A 27849-nucleotide genomic window follows, 5' to 3' on the forward strand; every position below is an offset into this window, starting at 1 on the left:
ACATGAGTGGCTGAAGGCGTTGTTAGAATTTTTTTCAAATCTACATTTTTTACATAATATATGAAGACTTTATGTACAGCCCTTCACATAGAGCCAACTACACCATCAAAAAGTGTCGGAAAAAATATTTTGAGAGCAAATGAAGACATGATGATCCAGATAGCACGATAGATACATGTACCGTGCAAAAGACAAGGAAAACATCAGTAGTGTGTTTTTCTCATTCATTAATATTAGTCAGTTATTCGCAGTGGGCGGGAGAGCACAACCTAGTCAAATGACCAGTGTTATTTTTTGCTATAACACACCAAAATTATATTATTATAAATTATGGAAAAGGAGTTATTGAACAGCATGTCTCTATAATTTTTTTTTCCAATGTCTGAAGGTCAGAATATTCCATCTTTTGATAAATGTAACATGATGTTACAGCACCGTTCCCAAAGCAATTTTTTAGCACAGCATTTTAAGAGTTAAAAGAATTAATAAAATAAGAGGTTTTAAGCACATCCCATTTGAAGTTAAAAACGGCTGTTCTTATTTTAACACGATAGGTCCAAATTCATTAGTGTTACTGGAGACATTTAACATTAACACAAATACTTTTCTAGGTGTTCGATCCAATACCATAAATCAGTAATATGATGAATGGAAAAATCAAAAGTATCAGATCTATGTACGCGTAAAGTACTATATTTGCAAATATAGTACATACTTTGCAGGAAAGAGCTTATAAGATTTTTAATCTTTGTATCTGAATTGCATCTGTAAATTATGTGTTTTCATACACAGGTGCTTTTAAACCCTGTCACATCCAACCACGATGATCAGTATGATCAAGAAGACATATTAAAATATTTTTAAAAATATTTTTAAAAATATTTTTAAAAATATTTTAAACGACGAATTTTCTTAGAAAATATTAAAAAAAACAAATGGTTGCGTACTTCTGCAGGGGAGAAGCGAGGGGGGCGCCGCCGCGCGGTTGATGGTATACCAGACTCCCCCCTCCTCGTTTCTCCCCTGCAGAAGGAAGCAACCATTTGTTTTTTTTAATATTTAATTTTTGTAAATTTTATTTGTTCTAAAAATTTATTTTAATGTGCCAATATGTCTTCTTGCTCATACTGATCATCATGGTTTCGGATGTGACAGGGTTTAAAGAACACCTGTATACGTATTGCGTTTATAAATAAGGATCGTGCATAACATAATAATGGAATATCTCAAAATTGTCAACAATGCGGTAAGAGTACTCAACGTAGGAACACAGATGGAAAAATAAAGATAAAAATAAAACACACATTTGGACAGACAATTTTAATAAATCTGTTTACAATATTACAGCGTTGATCTGAAATAATGTATTGACTGCGAGAAACAATATTATAGCTAATTCAATGAAAACACCTTCTCCGCAAGAAGAAATAAACTTGATAAGATCTAAAAAATACAACTTGTCATGAAAGTACTTAATCAACTAGGAATAATATACACTATCACACGTGAATGAAGCTTCGTGAATGCATTTGCTATAACTATATATTATATTTTATAAACAGCTCAAAATTTTCCGTGGAATTTTGTAAAGCCAATTTGTCAGCTCAGCACCTTCCTCGGAGTTTTAGAGCCACATGATTTATTTCATCCAAAATGTTATTTTTTAGGTACAAAATGAATAGCGCCAATTTATACATAAATAAAACCTCTCAATTATCTTTAATAACTAACATGGTATAAAAAAAACTCGATCTAGGTATAAAATCACTAAAAGAAATTCCAAGTCGCTTCAGACTAGAAATCGCACCGAGTTTTAGATTGAAGGCCACGCAGTTTGAGGAATTGTTGGAAAGCAAATGACCTCTTAGTAAAAATCAATAAACGGAGAAAAAAAAAATAAGAAGATTCTAATGTTAAAAACTAATAATCATTTTATTTTGATTGAGCAACATTAATAAAATAAGTTACATGATCTAATTACGCGTAATGATTTATAAGTAAAAGTTTAAAATCACTTTAAATTCAATAACATTTTTGCCATTTTTAAATGCCTACTTGTGCTTTAACGTAATTGTAATATTATGAAAAAACTATCTACGCAAATTAAAAAGACAAAAATATACAATCAACACAAGTTAAAAAGTGTTTTTAATAAACTGTATGAAAATCTTGTCCATGTTTAAATTTTTTTATATTTTAAAAAAAATAACGTACCAAAAAGAAGACCCTGTTTCTTAAGATTTGTCTATAGTACGGTTGGCGAAAAAATTGATGCATTATAAAAGTATTCTATATTATTGTTTGTATATTTAATTTGATGAATTTAATTATAAATATATGTTATAAGATAGTTAAAGATGCAATGAAGGCGTAATAAAGTAATGGTAGAGTGCCATGTAATTAATGAATTCCCGAAAATATTCTTATTCTAAATGATGGTTAAAATGTTGATTTTGCACTATGTAAATTTCTTCTTCACTGGAAGCAAGATTGTCTTCAGTGGGATTTCTTGATAGCATCAGACACGAGTTTGGTGGCTGAAAAATAAACAAAAAAAACGTTAGAAACATAAAAAACAAAATAAAAAAATAATAAAGCAAAAATAATAATAAACTAAACCAAAAAAAATTACAATGGTTAGGTTTCAATACAATAAATCGTCAATGACAATCCATCATCGCCTAACTCAAATTTGACCACTTCGGGGGAGAGATTAAAAGGTTTTTTTTATGCATGTTCAGTAAATTTTTTTTTTTTATACATGTTGATAAATCTTACTTTGATTTACCTAAATGTCAAAAAAATCCATAATTTACAATAAACACTCATAAAAAAAACGTTTTAATTTCTCTCTTCTAAAGTGGTCAAATTTAAGTTACGCGGTGGTGGATTGCTGTTGACGAAATTCCAAAACATTCAAATACTGTTACCCAAGTTTTTATGTCATTTTATTGCAGCTTGAAAAATTTCAAGGTGTTTGGTGATATTTTGTAGACCTCACTCAATTCACCAAAACATGTTACACATATATTCATTTAAAAAATCAATTTAAATGTTTTTTATTTTTATAGAAAATTTATCGAGATTTTTCACACATTCTTTGCAAAAAGGCAGGGGTAGAAAAAAGGAGTAAAAGGTTATCTTATATTACAAGGCCATCAAGGTAATTGTACAAAGTTTTTAATTTAATAGCTATGATTTTTATTAATATAAAGCCTTCCAATTGTGTTTTTATTTGGTTGAAATTATTATTTAAAAAGCAGTTCTATCAATCATTATAAACCATCAATTTCATAAATAAAATATTTGAAATTTAAATGATTACAATTCATAAAGTTTATCAAATAATATAAGGACAGCGATTATGCACACACTGTATAGATGTCATATTCATGTAACTAGAGATTTAAGAATTTGCTTCAGTGCACAATCTTATTTAAATATATTCTAAAAAAGAATGTTTCGTTTCGCAAGAGCGACAGATTTACTATTTTCGCATCGGTGTGACGATATTATTGGTCATTTTGTTTTTAATTTATTTTTAAAATTGAAGACATCCATGATCACTGTCATTATATCACAGACATTTTTCTAAACATTAGCAATAATTTCATGATGGTTATATTGAGATGGAATATTTTCAAATAAAAAGCACATTTTGTGACGGCGGTGATAACATAGACAAACCGTAGTAATATTTACATAGAAAAATAAATACACATATAAAAAAGAAAACATAAGACAAATAAGCATGTAATGCAATCCTGTGTAGACAGACAGCGGCAATAAAAAAAACAAGTAAATAAGTTTTTTTTTTAAATTTAAATAAACGGCACATTACGCCTTTTCGTGTAAGGAGAAAAATACGTGCATGCTTCAGGTCCAGGGCTCGATTCCTGGGGGGGTCGACAAAAAATATTTGCCTATAGGGTTTTACACTGCAACATTACATTCCTGGACCTGAAGCCTAAACTAATCATTTTAACTTCCTGTAACTTCCCTATGCACCACAGGGTACAGATAAGGGTTTGATAATAATTATGACATTTAACTTTAATTTATTTATTTGACCGTTTAAGTTTTTTTAATTGCTATGTAGAAATAAGAGGTGTGCCGAGTACAAGATTTACCAAATTACCAAGTACGAGTTTTACTCGGTTTGATGCTTGCCAAACCGAATACTCGGCCTAATAAATCGGTTCAATCAATCAAATGCTTTGTTTGGGGCGCGAAAATAGGTTTAAACAGATCCGCGGGTGCTTTCCCGTCGCATACGACCGGCACGCGGCACTCCACCTCCCGCCCCGTCTATAACGTCGAGTAATCAGTGGCTTGTTATTTTACAACAAAATAGCATTTAAATTCAAGTCAAATTGCATAAATAATTGATAAATGTGTACAGAAATTCTTGACGAGTTCACGCAAAAGATTGCAAATTTTGAAATTTTACGATATTGAAGAAGATAAAACCAAAGTGAAATGTTCCTTGTGCAATTCTTTGATTTCACAAAGTGGTGTTGGACGTAATGCTTCTACGAAAAGATTTACAGAATGAACCTCTATCCTAAAATCGTGAGACGGCTGCTTCAACTTCGTCGTCGGAATCGAATGCAACAAAGCCTTCGGGAGTCATTTTCAGCAAAGTGGGACATAAATGATTCGCAGGCTAATGAAATCCACAAAACAGTCGCCGAAATGATTGCTATTGACAACCAATCGATTTCCATAGTGGAAGATAATGGGTTTTGAAGATTAATGAACGCCTTAACGTTTTTATTACATTTCCCAAAATATTATATTACTTTAGTTTAACCGAGTATACTCGTCATTTAAACAGAGAATACGCCGAGTACCGAGTATTAAACGAGTACTCGGCCCATCACTAGTAGAAATAAACCTGACAAGTATTTTGCATAAAAGTTCATTAATATTTGTGTTACTATAATTCGCCCGTTTGTCCGCTTCGTGGCCAAATGGTTAGCACGGTTTCCTACCAAGCAAAAGGTCTCGGATTCAATTCCCGACACGGTTGACATAAAATATCTATTTATAAAGGTGTCCCGGGACTGGCACCTGAAGTGTAAGACTGATCACCATACTCGCATGTAACAAAAATGATCTAGATACACTGCGGTTGCTGTACAAATTCAGTGCCCTATGCACCATTAGGTGCGGAAAGGGAATGATGATAAATTAATGAATAATTCATCGAAATACATTGAATTTGAAGGCATTTCCTTTTTAGTAGTAAATAACCATGTAGGAAAATGGGGAACAAGCTTTTGTAGAGCTGGGTATGAATCACGGACCTTCCGATCCAAAGTCCTCGGCACACCCACGGAGTTACAACCAGTTTCAAGTTGATCATTTTTTTTTTAAAAGTATTTCATTGCTCGGATGAAATGTCTATTTTAATTGGCGAGTTGAAGCATCAATCAGATAACAAAAACTAATTATAATTGATCCAACTGTATTGCCAGTGCATCGTTAAAACGTTTTGTCAATGTGCCAAAAGTGAAAATTCTTTAATGCTGGGTCCGGATATTGATCTTCAAAGAAAAAAATATTGGCAAGTTTCCAACTAGTTCGAGCGGGGAAAGTAAAAAATTCAAGGATAAAGATAATCCGGGTCTCGAAATATGATATGTGGGGAAAGAACGGACCTATTCAATAAATTACATTGCTCAGTGCTGCCTTTCTATGTTTTCTCATTGCTACGGAGAGGCAGTAGTAGGCTAGCGAGAGTAAAACACATTTTTAATGGGTAGATATACCAACAATACCTCAAGCGACATGGCGTCAGTCCGGCTCCAATGTGCCTCTCGGACTAAATTTTTAAAGACGAAGACTCGAAGCTCTTTCGTCCCCAATTCCACCTCAATCTCAAGAAAAACTTTCTTTCCAGCAGGTTAGTTTCAGACTGGAATAAATTGCCAAGTCTAGTTGTCCATTCCATTTCGGTCAACCAGTTCACAAACCGTTTGGATGCTTTTTTGAAGGAAGAACGCAGACAAAAAGCAGTACACGAGATATAGGTGCGTCAGCAAAGGCTGCCTGCTTATCACGAATAATAATAAGTATGCGTTTAACAAAAAATAATTTTTCACTCAGTTCGCTCTATAAATTTATATGAAAATCACGCACGGTAATGTTTAAGTAAATGCCGGAACAAATACTCGATTTTTTTTAAAACTGGCGTTATAATGTTCTGCATATTATTAGCTTTAGTATTAAAGAAAATTTTCAAGTTAACATGCTTGTAAAACTTGATTGACCTACAAGGCATTTTTTTGGCATTTTTGCCCATATTTTTAGAAATCGATATTTTAATTGAAAAATGCAATCGATATATTGAATATCAAATTTGAGATATCAGATTTCAACAATAAATTGGCCTGTTCAAGACAGGAGTGTCTTTTCGATGTTATTATTAGATTAGCATATAATTACGATAGTAAAGGTGTTTTCATTTTTTCCACGAGGCGTTTGATAATTTTTCAACAAAGGTTAGCTACACATATTTAGAATTTGAGAAAATTGATCATTCTGCACTCTATGAGGCAAAAGGCATATATGACGATACGCGCAAACTTTTCATTCATTTCTTGAGATATAATGTTCGAGTACACCCAAAACGAAAAAAACTTTTATGAAATTTTCTTATTATAAACTAATGTAATATTTTTAGTGCCAAATTAAATAAGTCAAAAAATAGATATTTTTAAGTATTTAATGTTATCGGATTGTTTGAGTGCATTTATGAATAAATTTAATAAAAACAACACAATATAACATATTTTTTTATAAATTTACAAGCTGAACCTGGCCACCCTCTTTTTTATTATTTCTTTTAACAATAAAATAGCATACATATTTGTATTGTTGTACTCGCAAAGCTGAGACTTATCTGCTGGTTACAGAGTTTAATAAAAAAATTAAGAAAATATTTATGAGCACACTTAAGATGCTTAAGCTTGAGCTTCGCTGTGGCTTTGATATTAATTATTAGGGGAGTAAATATAAATAGTCTAGCAACTATACATTTACCGAGAAAACAAATAGATTAATTTAATATCTTAATTTGCGTTGCTGTGCCTATGCTGTAGAATATAAGGAAAGAAAGTTGTATCTTTGACTAGAATTGATAAAATGGCATCACTGTGTAGAACTGTCATTCAGTACTTGTTACTATGATAAATTATGAGTAAATTTTAAACGCATAGACTGTTCCGTTTCCGTTGGAACTTCTGAATAAAAAGTATATAGAAACACTCTTTTAATAAAATCCAATGTTCTGTAAAATTTTTGAGTCAATCCATCGATTACTTCCTGATATTTGCGGCCACAAAAATACGGAACCTAAATTTTTATATAATATAGATATGCACACAATACGTCGTGATCGTAAAACGATGGATGTGCAAAAAATGTGACATTGACTTTCTTTTATATTTGATCTTGAAAAGGTTTTATAAAGGCTTTATATTCCAGGATTAAAAAAAATAAATGTATCTAACCCTAATATCAAAGTACATACTTTTGTACTTAGAGTTTTGACAAAAACCAAAAATCAAAAACATATGTTTAAGTCCACCACCAATGGAAAAAAAAGGCAATGCATTAAAAATAAATTAAAAAAACACCACCAGCATAACATTTCTGTAAAATAAAATTCATAGGCATTTCACTGATATAACTTTGAGACAAATCAGAATAAATCAGTGAGATTTCTTCAACACAATACACGAGGCTATTCCTAAAAGCTTTTTGTTAATACTATGTCTGTCCCACACTGATTTCATAGCCGCCACATGAGGATTGAAGTGATCTACATACGTGCTATAACAAACCAGCATTTTTCATCCTAATTTGTAGTCTCTTCAGTTGCTTGTCCAACTGTCTGTCTTCAGTTCCTAGCACTATTGAAATCGTTTGTTTAATTTCTTGAAAGCCCTTTGTAGCTCTAAAATATATCAAATCATTCTGTTCTCCTTACTATGCCCATTCAGAGTTATAAAACCCGCTCTAAATGAATTTCCATTTTTTAAAATTATGATTGATATTTATTACAGCAGAGATGAAGAACATTTTAAAGAAAGAAAAATGGAAGTCTATGCATTTAACAGCCAATGACAGGGCTTATGACCTGTCATTGGCTGTTTTGTTTATCGAGGCCTTTTACCGAGATATGATAATATCGGCCGAAAACATGTTACATATTTACAAATTACAATGATTTTTTTAAAATATTAATTTATTTATTTTTTATTATTTAAATTATTTATTGACAATTCTTGATGGAATTCTATTGTAATGATGTAATAACTTATATATTTTAAATTAATAACTTATATTTACATATGAGTTATTAATTTAAAAATACTCGGTACACTTCCACTTATTTATTTAATCAATTAGCGCTTTCACCCTCTAATGGGCATCTTCAGACTGGCGAATATTATGCAGTGTAAGGATTATTTATATGAAACCAAATATTATCCTAAGTGTAGGTATATTTAAAAATAAGTTGAAAAATATACAATACGCTATATTTCAATGGAACAGAGTGAGACAAATTATTGAAACATGTGTTGGCGGTTTACTTTAAGAGAGGATTCTATTCTATGAAAAACATTTATTGTTTTATCACAGTGTACAGGGTCCAACTAAGGGGGGTGAGTTTTTTAATTCTATCTGCTGATTCATTAAAATTTTGAAATCTTCTAAATTTTAATTTTAATTCTGCTGAGAAGATGCCCATTAGAGGGTGAAAGCACCAATTGGCCAAATAAATAAGTGGAAGTGTACCAAGTATTTTAAAATTAATCACTTATAAGTAAATATAAGTTATCACATCATTTAATTACAATGAGACCATAAAAAATACAAAAACCAGAAAAAACCAATCAATAAAAACATTTAGACAAAATCAATTCAAGAGACCTCCTTACTAGATAAACTTGTTCTGAGGAGGACTGTACATTGTACAGTGTTCAAAATTTAATTTACATAGTTCACACATCACTCAATTTAAAAAAAAAAATTCTATGCCAATTTTCTTCAGCCAGATGTTGATCTATTTTTTCAAATACCTTTTGTTATCTAGTAACTTCATTTTACGGGGAAACATATAAAACAATTTGGCAGAAAAAAAATCCTTTAACCAAATGCTGGCCAAATGTCGGTCTTCGTGGTGTAGTGGTCAAGACGCTTGACTCACACACGGAAGGTTCCGGGTTCGATTCCCGGTGAGAACACAAAAATTAAATGTGATTTTTCTCAAGCCTGAGTGTTCTGTGACGTAATTCACCACTGTAATTGGGCCTCCTGGCCTGTTGTGGTGCAAAAAAAAAAAAGATAATAAAATGCTGTGTTATGTGGAGGCAGTTTAAGTGCCTACTTTACACACTGTGTAGCATTCACCATTCTGCCTATGTTTGAAAATACAATCTGTTGATTTTTGTAGAGCTGAAACCTGTAATGATGCTGGTAAGATTCAACTGACTGAATTATTTCACCACATACTGGGCAACACGTGTAAATATTATTACTTTGTCTAGATTTTTGTAGAACAGGACTGGATTTCCCCCCCAATTTTTAGAAAATTAACAAAATAAGGTGACCGTGAGTCACAACTCACGCTCAACTGTATTAAAATACTAGGTGAGTTGCAAAACTCGCATTGACTCATTCATACGTTTGTCATATGAATATTGTACTGTATTTAATTTTTTTTGTGATTGGCTCAAAAGTAGAAAAACCCTGCAGAGCGGATTTTGTAACAATTATGAGCGATTTAACCGCCTTACCCATACCAACGTACGTAATACGGCCACAATATTATTGCACGAACGCAACAAGGCATATCCCGTACGTCTAGGTACAAAAAAATGTAACCGTAACCGCACAAACATTTGTGATATGTCAAATTGTTCCTACTCGCCCTACGCATACGAATACGTTATACGGCGAGTTTAGTATGTGTTTGTGTTTTGTTAGTATGAGGAAGGAATCGGTAAAAAGTCACAATTCACGAGCCTCTTCATATTTAGCAGTTCATCTTCAGTTCAGAAAACTGGCCCAAGGAAAGGTGTCTCGGTGTTCATTTTGAACACCAACAATCGCTGGCTACCTTATTTACATTACATTCAATCCAAAATATACAGCAACAACAACAGACCATCACGACGTTTCTCCGTAAGATGATAATATTTAGATAAAAAGATGATAATATTTCAAATCTGAAAACATGAAAAAACCATTGGGTATCGCTAACGACTCGGACAAACGTGCACCCGCGCCAACTTCCCGAGGCTACTAAGTACTGGACTACGTGACTGACTGTGACGGGCGTAAATTCTTTAATATTTTCTTTATACGCAACAATGCGAAACATTGGTATACTGTGAATATACTTTTGATAATATTTGTAATTTATCCCCGATTTTCGATAAAATGCTTTTTTTGTGCCTAATAAGTACTTATTATTTAATAACAAATTATTTCAGTCGATACGTAAATGTGTAATGGAGGAATACTGAAAATCTAAACCCAATATTTATTATATTTATAAAGATATTATAGTTATTAGACACAATGTGTACTAGCTACACATCACCAGGGAGGGAGGGTTAAAAACCTTTATGATATTAATTTTTATAATACATTTACATTTTCATACAATGTTCTATATTTTCATTGTCTGTTGTTACTTTCGTTAATCACATAATTATTTTCAGGTAATGTAGCTAACCTTTCCAGAATGTCACCAATAAAATAATTCATGAACAATCTTGAAATGTGTTTAAAGTAACACAAAGTATATAAGAGAGAATATGTTAACATAATGATAATTTGTAGGATAATTATATTTTCTTTGGAAGGAATTTTGCAGGGAGAATAAAGAAAATAAAGGATTCTCAAAAATCTGTTCCTGTTAGAACCTGTTGAACCGGTTTGTGGTCTCGTGGCTAGTGTTGCGGACTCATGGATCAGAGATCCGAGGCTCGAACTCCACTCTACCCTAACTCGATTCCCATTTTCTAATGGCGAGTTATTAGATAAAACATAACACAAATATTTCTTTAAAAAAAAAAAAACTATTATCACATTTAAATTTGTTCAATTAAAATTCAATAGGGTATTTTACAATTATTACAATAATAATGGTATCATATGTTTTTTACGCGCGACATCAGATAAATTATCGACGGTGATTTTACATATTCATGTCTTGAATCACAAAACAAGATATTTCACACCCTAAGTGACAAACAGTAAGTATTACATTATCCCGCCATACTTGTACGCTTATGCAACCGAGTGCACTTGTAACGCTTGTTAGAAGTGCACTCGGTTGCATGACGTGTGACGTCAAAGCGACATGACGCCAACTGCGAGTCGTTTTGTATGTGCTCGATAAACGCTTTTCATGCATTGATAGTATCATTAAAATTCTAAATATTCTATCTAAATATTTTCAATGTTATTTCCAGATTTATAAAAATATTTAAGTTTGTAAGTGAAAATTCTTGATGGAAGTTCATTGTAATTTATTATATAAATAAAACACGAGTGATACTTTAATCCACAAATTCGGAATATCCATTTGTTGATAATGATCCTTAAGATAAAAATAACTTTATTTAATTTACTTACATACAACTTTGAATTATGTATCCTTACCTCTGTTCTGTATAGATACATTTAACTTTTTAATAAAGATACCAGTCTCGAAGATGTCGCGAAAGCGATGAAACCGGTCACTGGATATTCCAAATTTGTGGATTAAAGTATCACTCGTGTTTTATTTATGTAATAAATTATAAAAATACCCTATTCTTTTATAAAATTAGAATAAAATCCTCCTTTGAAAGTATTTTTAAAAATACATTATAATGGATAGCTTAAATAGAGCAATCTTTGTAATATACCTCAAAGGCGCTTTAGAAAAGCGATAATATGGAATTTAAATTTAATTTCATCCAAACCCTTCAGTAAAACAATTTAATTTGTGATTATACGCTAAATAATTATTCAAATGATCTTGAAGCATCATTTCTTTTTATCTCTCGTTAATTTATGATTATTAGGCACCTAATTTAAATGTTTGTATTGTAACTACTACTTGTAATAAGTACCAAATGTTCCAATGAAAATTAAAATAAAAAGTGAACTTGGTTTTAAAAAGGAATAAACCCAATAAAGGTAGTTGAAATAAATAATAATATACAGGATACCTTTTGAGGAGGGATATTTTGGATAGGAGAGTAGCAGTAGGGAATAATACTTAATCTTCACCGCACAAGCAAACGTCTGGAAGACAACAATATAGACATGTTTAAGAAGGCTGTTACAAACAATATTTGGAGTTAATCTTTATAGACAAGTACTAAATTTTTTAAATTAGGTATTTCACACTAATGACATAAGTCAATTTAAGTTATTTAAAAAATACATTAACCGTCTTTGTACAGATTTATCTTACTTTACTGTCTTTTACTTTACCATCTTCTAGTTAGTTTCATACTTTATTATCTTGTACTTATTTTCATCACTTTACTGTCATCTACTTATTTTCTTGCATTACCGTCATCTACCGGTTTTCTTACTTTTGTTATTCCCTTTCTGCACCTAATGGTGCAAAGGGCACTACATTAGGATAAAAATTGCAGCGCATCTTGATCAGTTTTGTCACATGAAGGTAAGATGATCAGTCTCAAGCTTCAGGTGTCAGTCTAGGAACTACGAAATATTCTGGCGTAAAAACACTTTTTTAAATAAATCAACCATCTCTTAATTTACTGTCATCTAATTATTTTCTTACGTTTAATTCATGAACATAGGATTATCAAACATGAGGTAACAGTATACAAACAAAAGCAATGGCGATCTTAGCGTTCCTATGCGCGGGCTGTCATTGCAGATTATATTATCGCTCGTTTACAACACCACGCTAGACTTATTTTTTTTACTGTTTTTTTTTCACCACAACAAGCCAGGAGGCCCAATTACAGTAGTGAATTACATCACGGAACACCCAGGCTTGAGAAAAATCACATTTATATTTTTTGTATTCTCACCGGGAATCGAACCCGGAACCTACCGTGCGTGAGTCAAGTATCTTGACCACTACACTACGGAGGCCCCTAATGCTCATGGCAAGAGTTTACAAGAAATGCACGGCCAGTGTTTTTGGTTCAAGAGTCGCCTGGGACTTAAAACCCACCAATGTAAAAATCGAATTTAATTATGAACAAAATACCTATGTAAACTATAAAAATAAAAATGTTTCAAAAAAATATATAATACAACAGACATACTCGAATGCACATCATTAATTATTTTAATCTTTGAACTTGTATTCGATACATTTTTAACAAATAAATGAATTCAGATTGCATTTGTTTTTATGTCACTATTTGTACAAATGTTATCAACATATGCGACACACATACAAAGTTTCTACGAGCCAATCTTTATTGGGTTGACCTAGGTCGAATTTCTGCTATTTTGCATCATTACATAAGTTAATAATAATACATTTTATATTAACATCTCCTCCCAAAACTTGTTTGTGTCCGAGCGGACTAAGAATGCAGTTCTGATATAATATAAAATAGAACCAGCATTTTAACCCGAGAGTTATAATCTAAAACTTGTTTTTAGGGGGTTAAATGTAAAAACGCCACCGTCCATGATCGCTGTTTTTGGGAAGACCAATAAAACCATGAGCAAGTTCAAAGTGCACATTGAACTAAATATGAATAGTCTTTTCGCTATGCATAATTTGCACAACTTAAAATAAATAACATTTTAAAATTAAAATAAAACAACTTTATTTCAACAAACTATGACAAACTCTTATTTAATAGTTTATCAGGACAAAATATGTTTTACTGCTTTATTTCTTTTTATAATGTATTAATATTGTAATAATGTTTGTATTTTATTAAATAAAGACTAAAAAAAAACAATTTTTTTTCAATTTTATTACTGACAGGTTTCGAAGCTACATAAGCTTCCTTTTCGAAGTATAATTTAGTAATTAATGTTATCAATTTTTTTAAAATTTAAACATCACCATCATCATTCCCTTTCCACACCTAATGATGCATAGGGCACTGTATTGGTACACTGATCGCAGTGTATTTTTGTTACACGGAGTTAAGATGATCAGTCTTAGGCTTCAGGTACCAGTCCAGGGACTATGAAATAATCTAGTGTAAAAACACTCTTTTAAATAAATATTTCATATTAACCATGTCGGGAATCGAACCCGAGACCTCTTGCATGGTAGGCAAACACGCTGGCTGACTACTAAATATTAAACCTTAATATATGGAGGTTATAAGACGAGTCTTTTTGACTTTTCGCTAGTGGTTTTGTTAGTCTTCCCAAAAAAGTGATTGTGGACAGTGGCGTTTTCTTCTTTTAAATCCCTCAATTATAACATTAAAATTGTAAAAATCCGCTCTAAATTTGGTTTCAGATTTTAAAAAATACCGTTTTCTATTTTGTTTTACTATATAAAAAATCAAATGAAAGAAAATGGCATATTTTTAAACCAACTCTATTTGTTGTAAGAAAATATTTTGCATTTGATGTTATTTTTTAAAAAGATGAACAGAAATGAGAAAATGAGATCAAACCTCAGAATCAAACCAATAAATTTTAAAACAAGCAATTTCTAAAGATGTTAGTGCAAGTGGAAAACGTATATGAAAGTGTGAGGTAGCCCATGCGTGTTACTGGATTTTATGTGGAATGTTAGCAACAAAATCAGGTCAAATGAAAGCATTTTAAAACACAAATTAATACTTAACTATGAGCATCATTTAATTAGTATAATTACATTGCACACTTACGTAACTAACCCATTGCACCACTAATAAAGATGACATAATTTGTTTATACAACACACTATTTAATTTTGACACATTTTTTTATTACAATATCATTAAGACTAAATTAATATTTTGTAATAAATAATGTGAAATAAACTGTGATTATTACATTTTATTATGGAATCAGTAACCGAAATATACTTATTTATGTCATTTTTATGAATAAAGTTATTGTCATTCAGTTTTAATGTAAAAAAAAATCACTTCAAAGACAAACCGGCGAATCGAATAATCTAATCTAAATAAAACATTTAAGTTTGTAAGTGAAAATTCTTGATGGAAGTTCATTGTAATTTATTATTTGAAAAGCGGTGAAACCGGTCACTGGATATTCCAAATTTGTGGATTGTTAACTCGAGACAAGATCTGGACTTTTTTGGTTTAAGTTTACAACGATTTAAACGAGCACTAAATAAATAGTCCAGATCTTGTCTCGATGTCCCTTATGTTTGTCAATGCTTCTTTTTTTTTTTAATGTTTTAAACTATTCTTTTACTGTAATATTTAAACCCTATAAATTGTATACATGGACAATGTCCGTTAATAAATAAATAAATAAAGTATCACTTGTCTTTTATTTATATAATAAACTAATCTAAATAATCTAATCTAATCTCTTTAAACAATGATTACTTTAGTAATTTAACTTCTAAAATTTTACATGATTATTTTTTTGCAAATCTGAAAATGCAAGGTAATCATCAATCAGTCAGCGTTATTTTGTACATTTTGGATCAAAATAAGGATGCGTTTAAAATCAGGTTGTGGTCCCGCCGATAGTGTCGCGGACTCACAGATCATAGGTCCGAGATTCACACCTCACTCTATTGCAACTTGGTTCCCATTTCCTAATAGTGAGTTATTTATGACTTGTTGAAAATGAGCCCCAAAATTGAAATATTGACAAATGAAAAAAATAAATATTTAAAACCAATTTGTGTACATCGCAATTAAATATTTTCTGAATCAAAATATCGCTAGTTAAACCAGCCGGTCTAAAGAATGTACAGTATTTTTCGTTAATGAAATGAATAAAGTAAACAAAAAAATCAGTCAAGAATGCAAATAATTTAAGAAAAATATTAAAAATTACATTCCTAATTCTTTTAGATTAAAAAAGAAATGTTTAAATAAAGTTCCAGAAAAATGACGATTAAAAAAAACATATGTTTTTAAGTACTTAAAGGAATTTCCTAGTAGGTATTCAGACTGAATCTCAACCAACATCAATAAACGTTTCAGCTCTTTTACTTTACAAATGTCAAAAGATGGGAAATTTGAAGAAATAAGGATGTTCAAACAAAGACAGAATAATAAATCCAGCCAATAACAGATCATAAGCCCTGTAAACGCCTAGACTTTCAAATTTCATTCTTAAAAATGTTGTCCATCTCTGTTGAGGTACACCTATGTCCGAATTCAATAACTTTTCTGTTCCTTATAATATTCCTTATAATAGTAATTAGTAAATAATTAGTAAATAGTTAGAAAGTTTTAAAACATTGCAGCTAAATAATAGCATAATATGAGTAAGCATTATTGATTGGGAGCATGCCATGAGTCACTTGCGATATATTTGTACAAGATACATGAAAATACTTTTTTCGTCTGACTATTCACATTCTAGAATGGAATGTTATTGTGGCGTATTATCTTTATGCAACTGTATGCATTCTTATTCAGAATATACAATAATGCATACTTGGAATTATATCGTGAAATGTGTAGTATGTACAAATTTGCAAAGTGTAATATTTGATTTGTTGATTATATAAAATGTTTTTCCTTGACCATAACTCGGAAATGAAGATATATACCAAAACCAAAGGTCTAAATGTGGAATATTGAACTAATTTACGTGAATATATATTGTTTTAATATTGGATTAAAATAACATGAGAAATAAAACAAAATATTATCAGGCCAGGAATCCTTGAGACACGATACTCTAACAGAAAAAGTATTTGCCTTTTAAACATAGTTTCGCTGGTGTGAAACCAATCTCTTCAGATTTCTAAAAACAGTTCTGAAGACTGCGGGTCTTGCTATCAGTTTCCATCGTGCTAAAAACAATTATTTTCATCAATAAACGAGTTACTCATTAAAAATTTCAATTTCATAAACCACAATTTCAATTCATTTAAACTGTTTTCATTGTCTTTTTCACTGTGCGTGTGACAAATTTTATGGAAGGCTTTTTGTAGGATATTGTTAATCTTTCTCATGACTACATTGCAAACACGAATGGTAGCAAAAACCGTTTATTTGTATTAAATTCAGTTACGAAATCTATTTCCACAAATTTCATTAATGTGAAAGATGTCGATCTCCAAAGTGATCGTGTTCAGTGCCTGACTCGACATCGGCATGATCGGAGGCAAGATGGTTCTAGAAGCCGGGAGGTAAAACGAGAGATATCCACCCAGAATATAAAAATTGATACTCTCCAAAATGATCGAGTTCTCGATATAACCTTTTATCGGCCTGAAGAAATGGGTCAGAGTGATTCCATTCCTTCTATGTTGTTGCAAACTGTTGGTCCTCATAATGCCCGAGAGGAATGCAGTGGGATAGAGCCACGGACAACTACCATACTCCCTTATTTATAGCATTGTTTTAGTATACTAACACGCAAATACGTATCGCGAGGTAATTACTACAACTTGATAACTTCAAAATCAGCATTTGAGTTGACCACTAAAAACACTTTTTTTTCATCGTACATGAATGCTACAAATAGGCAATCATGCATTCAAATTATTACATTGTAATATATATTTGATGAATCACGCTTGCCTATTTGTAACATTCATGGAGGAAAATACAAATATGTATGTGATTTTAATGGGCAACTTAAAACTGCTGATTTTGAAGTTATGGTAACTATCCCACAATATTATTTTTATAAAGTTTATTTTTATGCCTCAAAAACCGGTCAACATATTAATTTTAATTGAGTGATTTTACACACTTTCTTATATTTTTTAATGCAGTTCTGTATGTGAAATAGAACCAGAACCCTGGACGCGTGCTTTCAGATAGATGGCTACTTTCAGGTAAAAATCCTAAAAAAGGAAATTGAGCGGAGATAAGTCTTCCGCCTAGTTTAGAGGTTGGTTCATTTGTCTACCATGTTTGAGATCCCGGGTTCTATTACTTACCCGTAATGGTTTAAATGAAATATTTGTTTAGAAGGTTATTTTACACAATATTTCATTGTCCCTGGACTGGCAACCGCAGCGTAAGACTGATCACTTTACCTTCACGAATCAAATGATTAGGATTCATCGCGATTGGAGTACCAATGGAGTGCCATATGTACTACTAGATGTGGATAAGGAAATTAATTATGATTTGAAACTAAATAAATATGTGGTAAAATTATTTCATATTAAAATAAATACAATAATCAAATGACAAAATTCAGATGCTATTTGCTATTGAGGAATTTGAGATCTTAGATATGAAGCAATTATATAAAAGGAACACTCCCACACTACCAGAAATCAAACTAGAGGATGGGTCATGGGGTCTATCACAAACTCTGAATTCGGGCAAAGAAATTTCAGGTTTCTGGGCCCCAAAATATTCAATATGTTATTCAAACATTGCAATACCATGACCCGGATTCGATTGAATAAATTTGTAAAAAATTGGGTACTGGGTTTGGGTCGAAAAAAAACAGAAAATTTACTCAAAATACATTCTTAAATAATTAATGGTATGAATTAATATTGTACAACTGTATAGTAAATAAACTAGTAGGTAGTAATGTTATTGTTTATTTTTGGATAAAAATGTCTGCCTTAAAACAGGTTGTACCTAGTTAGGCAGAATAAACATGATCCAGAGAAATCTATTATTAAGTGTGTATGTAGTAGATAAAGTAATTGTTATTTTTGTTAATAAACTATGTATTTAGTTTGAAATAGATCTATCCAAAATAGTATAATAATGTAAAAAGCAATAAGCACTGCCGGTAGTGTCCACAAAATTAAGTGCACTCAGCGGTTTACAAATGATGGGTGTCTCCTTAAGAGACCGAATAAGGAATGAGGAAATAAGACGCCGTACAAAGGTGACAGATTCGCAGAAAGAGTGGGAAGACAAAAATGGCAGTGGGCGGGTCATGTGGCGAGACAAGAAGTCAATAGGTGCACCCTCAGAATACCAAACTGAAATAAATGAAGGTGGGAGACCACAGAGGAGATGGACTATGACACCGTTGAACTCGCGAGACATGGGGGGAAACAGATTGCCCAAGACAGAGAGACACGGAAAAATTTGGAAGAAGCCTATAAAGAAACAGGCAGATAAGAAAAAGAAACGGCAAAAGTTATTTATAAATTCATCTAATAGAATACATTATTGCTTTACAATATAAAACAATAACTGTCCCGATAAACTATGAACTAAAGCGTGTCATCAACTATGACATTGTAATCTCATCTTTAAAATAGACATTACACTTCATGCAAGTTCATGAACCGTTCTACCCACTACACGATACCATATTATATTGAATTCTTTTCAAAGAATTTTTTTGTGATTATCTGTTTTCGCTATGACTAAACGTAGGTATTACAGGAAGCTGTGGTTTTATGTATAAATTAATATTACAAAATACAAAAGAATTATTGAGTTTCAAATTTACATTCTCGATTCAATTAATTATTGCTCGACATCGAGGCCACAGTCGAGACTGAAGAGAACCAGATTCTACCTAAATCCACAGAAGCATTTCCTGAGAAATGAGGTTGTCGATTGTTGGAATGAGCTACAAGAGCCGAGCCCTCTCAACAGCTTCAAAAATGAGCTAGATTTGTTTCGGACAAGAGAAAATCCACCAGCAACTAACCTTCGTTAAAATAGATTTAACTCTCGTGTGGCTCTTGATATTACGTAAGTTTACATAGAATACAAGACTTTATATATGTATCTCTTTTATCATCATTCCCCTTTCCGCACCTGACGGTGAATAGGGCACTGCATTGGAACACCAACTGCAGCGTAACTTGATCAACTTTTTTTCATCACATGAAGGTAAAATGATGAATCTTACGCTTCAGGTATCAGTCCAGGAGCTATGAAATATTCTAGTGCAAAAACACCTTTTTAAATAAATATTTCACGTCGGGAATTGGACCCGAGACCTCTTGCGTGGTAAGAAACGCGCTAACCACTACACCACAAGGCCGACTAATCTCTAATTGAAAAAAAATATGTATTAAGTCATATTTTGCTATAACATGGCTAAATTATGTTATTATTTTACAAATTATGGAAAATAGATTATTAAACATATCATAATGTGTTAATTTTATTTAAATTAAAAAATATCTCATATTTTGCTTAATGTAACACGACATAACAGCACTGTTTCCAGAGAGATTTTTTAGTAGTCTTTTAAGATTTAAGCATATCAGCTTTAAGGTGTTGGCTTAAAACTAAATAATAATTATAGTATTGGACATTACTTGTCTAATAAATTGATTGATTAAGTAAACAACAAAGAAGTTATTTAACTTGAAGGCATACAGACAGAAATAAAGATTTGTGGCCCATTAAAACATTGAAAATAAGCACGACTGAATTTTAATTTCCTTGTTAGTGTTATAATTTGTATTAACATGGAATTTATTTTGTTAATTTATTTGGTTTATTGAGTAATTGAGTAAGTAAGCAACAGGCAAGTTGACACGGTCTTTGCCTACCTTGATCGGTCGTATCGAGTTGGTGTGAAACTTCAATCATTCTTGGAAACTGGATAACAAAACATAATGAGATCGGATTGGCGAGGGTTTCATGCAAAATCGGACAATATTCCACATTTATAGACGGGGGAAAACCATTAGTTCCTTAATAATATATCGGCTATACTCAACTATTCCTTTTACTGCTCTTTCGTCTTAGTATTTTTACCATCGCGGTTAAGGAGATCATTGAGATAATTAAACACTGCATACATGGAAAGTAAAAATATTCGATGAGTTAAAATTAACTTATTTTTGAGTAGTGTGTAAAGTTAAGTTTCTTGTACTGTTATTTTTTTGTTTGGCATTTAAAAAATACAGTTGTCTATTATTTTAAATAGTATGATATAATGTACAAGGTATATTTTTCCATGTATTTTTTTGTAGCATCTATCTATGTAGGTAAGTTGTATGATGTGTCTGGTGGGGTATTGGTATGGTATCGCCCCCATAGGCAAGAGGCAACGCAAGGCGATCCCATCATCAGTTTGAATATTTTTATATTTAAACTGATGATGATGGGATCACATTAATTTAACAAAATATTTTTTATTTTTTACTTTTTAATTTATATTTTATTGTTAATGATAATATTTTTAACATCTTTTGTAAAGGTTGCTGAGTTGATTTACAGTAAGGAATTTCTAGTACACTATAACTGTAGAATGTATCTTTGTGCATGTTTTTTTTATTTATTTGGTCTTAAAATAGTAAAAATATTATAATATATGAATGTCCTAATATTGATGATTAATTAAGAGACACTCAATTCAATTCTAAGAAACATTTTAATATGCTGATATTTTTTCAAATTAATTTTTGTGACCTCTACTCATCACTGTAAAACTAACATGGTTCTTATATTAAGTATGAATAATTACTTAAAGCTTTCATTCGCCGCTTGTAAGTGTCCGTCGAGTGGGTACAATGAGGAAGTTCAGTGGTTTTTAAGAAAAATATATGTGTTAATAGACTATCGAACAACGCTAAATCAAAAAATATATATTTTTACGTATTGTGTTAAAAGCGCTATGATTTTCCAAAGTTTTGAAATTTTTTAATTACTCCGTCCGTGATGTCACAAGTTCTCGTCAAAGAATTCTGCTGATAGGCGAGTTAGCTTTCCGGAAACTGGAAATCTATCACAACACTATCATTGGTTGATTTGGAAGAACTTGTGATGTAATTCATTTTTATAAATTTTTTCATACATTTTTGATAGACTTCGCCATACAATTAAATGCTCTAACTTTTCCTGCATGTAAGAAAATATTTTTTACATCCAATTTCTGTATCAATTGAAATGTTAATTTACAATCAAGTTTAAAGTCAGAAAACACGATAATTAATAATAATTGGGAGATAATGCTACGTACTGCTGATTAGCTAAAGTGAATGCATTTTACTATACAAACATGATAACATATCACCTAAATAAATTACATGTTAGTCGCTACCCAATAATGTACAATGATTAATACATTTGTTAGGTTATTGTGATCACTATGGGACATATGACTTTGGATAATAATAGTCGCTTAGTAAAATTAAGCAAAGTATAAAAAAATTATGCTTTATTTTTTACATAAAAACAATATACAGTAAAACCTCGTTTTTGCGTTCCTCAATTTTACATTTTCCCGCTTTTTACACCAAAATGTTCAGGACCCATTTTTCTTCATACATTTTAATACAAATATTCCCCCCAATTAACATATTTCACATTTTTCATCACCCTGGATTTACGTTAAAATTTTTTTGGAATTCTATTGATGTGTCAAAAATCCAAAATTACATTTTAATAATGGCGCCACCGCGTGTGCCACACGAATGAAGAATAAAATCAAGTAAAAAAAAAAAAACTAATAAAGGATAAATTATTGTCTTAACGTATATTCAAAGCAGGTGCTAGGAACAATAAAGTTTTAATATCAATAAATTGCGCTGTTTAAAACATAACAATAGAAATATTTAAATTTATAAAAAAGACGGTGAAAAAAGGTGGCATAAAAGTGTGAAACCGACCTATATGACAGTTGTTTTTAGTGATGCCATAGAAAAAAAAAGTGATACCGTATAAATAAAATTATCATGGTGCAACAGCCATGAATTTTTTTGCCACAAATCCGGGCATTTTTTTCAGATCGCTTCATGCAAACGGCGTTGAACTTGTAGGTAGTACTCCTGATTGATTTTTAAAAATACCCTAATTATCAAGATAAAACTAAAGTTTGATTAACGAAATTGAACCCCGATACGATTGTTCTTGGAAGGTTGAAAACTTAGATGCAGATTTATTCTTGCAAAGGTTTTCTTTTAAAAGTGCTCTCTGTTGATGGAGTTCTTTTTGTTCATTTGATGGTACAAATATTAATATTTCTTTCTAACACTGAACTTCCTCATAGCAGAATAAGAGCAATAATAATTATGAGCGAATATTGGTGAGTGATATAGGTGAGTGCGATTCAGTGAACATACCTGAGTCGGCCATCTCATCGATCTGGGACTCATACTTCAGGAAATATGGGCGGATAATTCTGCGGTAGATGAAGAGTGACCCGTTCATTTCAAAGGGAATGAAACACCAGATTTGGAACACACACTGAAAAAAGTACATTATTAGCAAGAGAAAACAAGTGAGGAATAATGTTTATTTGCGGTGTAAACAAAACACTTTATTACTATTTTAACGATAGTTCATTGTTGGCGTATTTAAACTTTTCCTAGGCAAATCTAGCCCATTTTTGTATGACTACACGTCGAGACCAGATCTTGTCACAGTTTATTCCAACCATCAACAACCCTATTGCTCAGGAAATGCTTCCATGGGTTTGATTAAATCTGGTTTCCTCCAGCCTGAGATTGTGGCCTCAAACACCACTTTTAAAGAAAAGGTGTAGTTTAAAATAAAATTTAACCAATAAGGTGTAAATTTGAAACCAGTGAATCTAATCATATTTGTTTTAACGATATTTCAATCATAATTTTGCATCATTTAATTACTGCGAGACTTATTATTTAATTTATTAATTGAAAATTATGAATGATTCATACATTCACAAATTTACTATACATACAGTAGGTGCACAAATGCCGAGATCTGTACATTATGTATGGATAAAACAAACTGAATAGACAAAATCTAGAAAAGAGACATGAGCTGGTTTAGACACGTGGATGGCAAAAGAACAGCTTAAAAGATTTACGATACGTATGCTGGTAGATGCTGAAATCGAAGAAGACCAAGAAAGCAGTTCTTACGAACTATGCCCAGAACTCTCCACTTATACGTTTTGCTAGTGAATATAATTTGAACTTTCCCCTTATTGATCCATTTGATTGTAAAAAAATAACATTTAAAATGCGCATCTTAAAACATACTTTTTTTGTCTTATACTTAGTTTCAATAATAAAGTCTTATTTTATCTTATTTTATTATATTTTATCTCTAATTCTTAATATTTTATTTATAATTTCGACACTTGACACTTGTGCAATATTTGCACACATGTCCACCCTCATTCCAATATAACACCCACTCACCCACCCTCTCACTCACTTACACTCACACAAACACACTAGTATGTATTGTACGTGTATTTAATTTATTTCTGTGCATATCTGTCATTGGTTCTATTCTCTGTATATTTTATTTGTTATATTTGTGTTACATGTATTACGGTTGATATCCCCAATAAATAAAATAAAAATAAATAAAAAAAGACATAGCATTACCATATTCAACAAATATTTGAAGATATATATATATACATAATAATCAGTAGAGGAAGCGATGTCTGTATGCAAAAGACAGAGTGATATGGCGTTATATCCTCTCTGCCTACTCCTACGGAGGAACGGCGTGATGGTTTGTTGTTGTTATTGTCAAACAAGAAAAGCTGCCCAAAGGAAGGGTTACAGGAAGCTCTCTGTAATCTGGTAGCAAGAAGGTAATTCGGAAGTGCAAAGTATGCACTTCTTTGGATTCAAGAAATGTGTGATGGTTTGTTGTTGAATTATGGCCTTTTGGGCTGTGCTCATAAGCCATAATAATTAAAAAGGAGGAAACAATTAGTAATCGTAATCAGTCTCGATAGTGGACCAACACGCATGTGAATTTAATATTCAAACTAAGAATATATAGAGAATTGAAAGAAAAATCCACATGTGAATATGGAAGTCAACCACCGGGGGAATGGTAAATGTTAGTGAGTAAAACATGGATTAACAAACTTATTTATCCCTTCGCCCACGAAAAATTTCCCTGAGCCCACAAAATTTGTAAAACCGGGTTGTATGGTAAGACTAAACTATCTTGAATGCTTTTTAACTAGTCAGGTACCTTTTGAAAGCCTCTTTATAGCCATCGCCCCCCTAGACCCGTCCCTCAATTCTATCGCCTCCTGAAGGCCTTCAGCGCCCACAAGGGGGTGTTATCAGCCACTTTGAGAAAGATTGGTGTGAAGTGATCACACAACCCAGCCGATGAAAGATCATAAGCTCTGTAAATGACTATACTTCAATATTCTTAACAGCTTCATCTCTCTTGAAGAAACATTATTTATTTATTTATATTTGGATAATTTATATAGCGCCGTTTTTGTGAAAATCACCTCAAGGGCGCTATAAATATTGAATGAGTTGATATTTTATTAAGAGAAAGGCAAATGTTTATCAGTGATTGAATTAGAAAAGCTGCCTATTTCATACAAAACAACTGTTCTAAATAATAAAAGGAATACTGGTAAACATTGCTTTGCACTGATTCGATTTACGGCGATTTACAACTACGTCGGTTGGTGCGGGCGTGGGATTCCCCGGTTCGGCTAACACCAGACGACAGTAGGCGCCGCGATTCTAATAGCACACACTTTTACACGTTGATTTATTCTATTACCGTGTACGCGAGCAGCCTATTGTGTATGTGAAATTGTTCCCGAGTTAGTTTTCCCTTTGTTTTTAAGAAAAACAAAAAGGTATGATTATATTTTGTATTTTATTATTAAAATTAAAAGAATAATAAAATATTTGAAGTTTATGCTATGATTCTGCAAGAAAGGAAGCAATAATCAAGGCAAATGAAATTGGATGCTTTTTTCAAAAAAGTGTGAGAATTTAATTTAGTGCGGATGAACTGGTGAGTTAGTATTTATTATAAAAAAGATTATTTGTATCAAGAGATTATTTATTTTGTAAAGGAATTTAAACTGTATTTAATAAATACATTCATAATTTATTTTGTATATTATATATATAGGATACTAGCGGACCCGACAGACGTTGTCCTGCCCAAATGTTGGCATGTCAACTATTACCTTAGAAAAAGACGTTTCATTGATAAGTAGGTACCCAGGTTCTTGTTTATGGTTGAATTCCAAAACATGAAATAAATATTTTTTCAAATATGGCATTCTTTTTGCAAACATCAAACTCCGGTCTTCTCACTGACAGAGGGATGTACTTACGTAGGAATACGATTTTTTAAAATTTATTGAATTTAATATTATTTTAGTATTACCAAAAATCCAGTAAAATGAAATAAATGGGTAAAAATTTTAAGAAAAGAATCTGATTGAGATCCACAAAAAATGAATGTTGTTTATAAACATTCAAAAACAAACTTTTTTATACACAAATAAACAACATTTTTCCATTTTTTGGAAATGCATTCTCCTCAAATGCAACCCTGGTAAATCGACGAATAAAACATTTGTGCTCCTTAATTCTTTTTTACAGATTAGATTTAAGATTTTAATATCTACGAACACGCACAGCGCAAAGATCTATATTTCTCCGAAAACCGCACGTTAATCGGTTAAGCCGTTTAGGAGGAGTTCAGTGACATCACACATACAGAGGAATTATATATATATAAAGATATATTAAATAAACATGTTAGATTGTTCTTAGAATGTTGACACGGAACCTAACCTTATATCTTTCATTATATTTGTGTTCATTTTACGCCGGTGTCTCTCGGAATAGAACCCCGGCGTAAAACGACGTTTACCTGTATTGATTTTAATGTAAGTTTAAGTGGCCAATGAAACCCTGTAACATCCTAGAATGCCATATTCCTTCTCTAAAATATTCTACATCTCTGTTGTAATATAATTTTATAACTTAAAAATGATAACTTATGCCTCAAAATAATGTTTATTTGGCATATCGGCATCTAATTATGTTTATGTGCGAATAATAATCATTTAATAAATCGCGTGCTTTTTATAGGTGTTCATTCGAGTGTTTTAAAACCAGTTTTGACATTCTACCCGCGGCGTAGATTCACATGACGGCCAATTAACCTATCAATATAGAATATAGTCACACAGCTCATAGGTTAACGCGCCACATATTATATATAAAACACATACCTGTCATTCAATTATTTGACCGACCGCAAGTACTCATACGCGATTAGCAACGATGTACGTACGGCAGAGATGAATGTACGGCGAAATTGTGCAATATAAATAGTTTTAGAACAGGTTGAAACGGAATGCATGAATAAAATATGATGGAATCGATAAGGGTCGTTACCTTGATCAACCAATACAGGGGGAACCAGCTGACCAGAGTGTCTGAGAAATATTCTACAATAGAGAATACTGCGTACACCACCCAGTATGTTAGCCATTTAGTATCATCATCCTTCTGGGGCGATTCGATGGCCTTCATGGACACATATGCGGGATAAGCGAAACCGATCGTGTTGCATACCAACTCAGCGCCGAAACCAAACACCAAATATATGGCTAAGAATGCCGAGAACCCTGAAAAATAAATCCCATGTAGTAACAGCTAAAAATAGAACAAAAAGTCACAAAAAATGACAGTGCGTGAGACCGACCGGCACATAAATATAGACGATTAACACCAGTTTTGGCCTCCGCGAGTTCTAAATATCTCGTCCACGGCTTTGATTTGTCTTTCAGGCTTTTCTCGAGGACATCTTTGTACTCGTTAAATTTAGAAGCCATTTTTATGTATTTTATGAGGCTCGGAAGATACGCAAAATCCGGACAACACGAAACCGTTGACGAATAGCTTTCTCGACGAATTCAACTCGATTTGACTGGATTTGACTTCCTCACTCTAGTTTTTAATTTTCACTTCATTTTGACTCACCTACCAGTTTCCGGTCAGAAGTGCCACAACTACAAAAATAGTATTTGACTCGAATTTCTACT

General features: G+C 31.9%; 1 protein-coding gene across 3 annotated transcripts; it reads right to left on the reverse strand.

Moving 5' to 3' along the window:
• Window positions 1-1305: 1305 nt before the first annotated feature.
• On the reverse strand, window positions 1306-27849 carry ReepB (Receptor expression enhancing protein B). 3 transcript variants are annotated; one of them, XM_088240252.1, is made up of 5 exons: window positions 27510-27849; window positions 27200-27432; window positions 23138-23261; window positions 20792-20864; window positions 1306-2537 (listed from the first exon to the last, which is right to left on the reverse strand). In XM_088240252.1, exons 1-4 carry the CDS (start codon window positions 27637-27639, stop codon window positions 20800-20802), a joined length of 552 nt encoding a protein of 183 aa, XP_088096378.1. In that variant the 5' UTR covers window positions 27640-27849; the 3' UTR covers window positions 1306-2537; window positions 20792-20799. The 3 variants fall into 3 exon arrangements, with proteins under 3 accessions (XP_088096378.1, XP_088096392.1, XP_088096387.1); XM_088240266.1 differs by lacking the exon at window positions 20792-20864 and adding an exon at window positions 20621-20669 and having other exon boundaries at window positions 27510-27776; XM_088240261.1 differs by lacking the exon at window positions 20792-20864 and having other exon boundaries at window positions 27510-27838.

The sequence above is a fragment of the Micrasema longulum genome, unplaced genomic scaffold (assembly GCF_059751315.1).
Source record: "Micrasema longulum isolate JH-2025_06_02 unplaced genomic scaffold, ASM5975131v1 h1tg000120l, whole genome shotgun sequence".
Lineage (NCBI taxonomy): Eukaryota > Metazoa > Arthropoda > Insecta > Trichoptera > Brachycentridae > Micrasema > Micrasema longulum.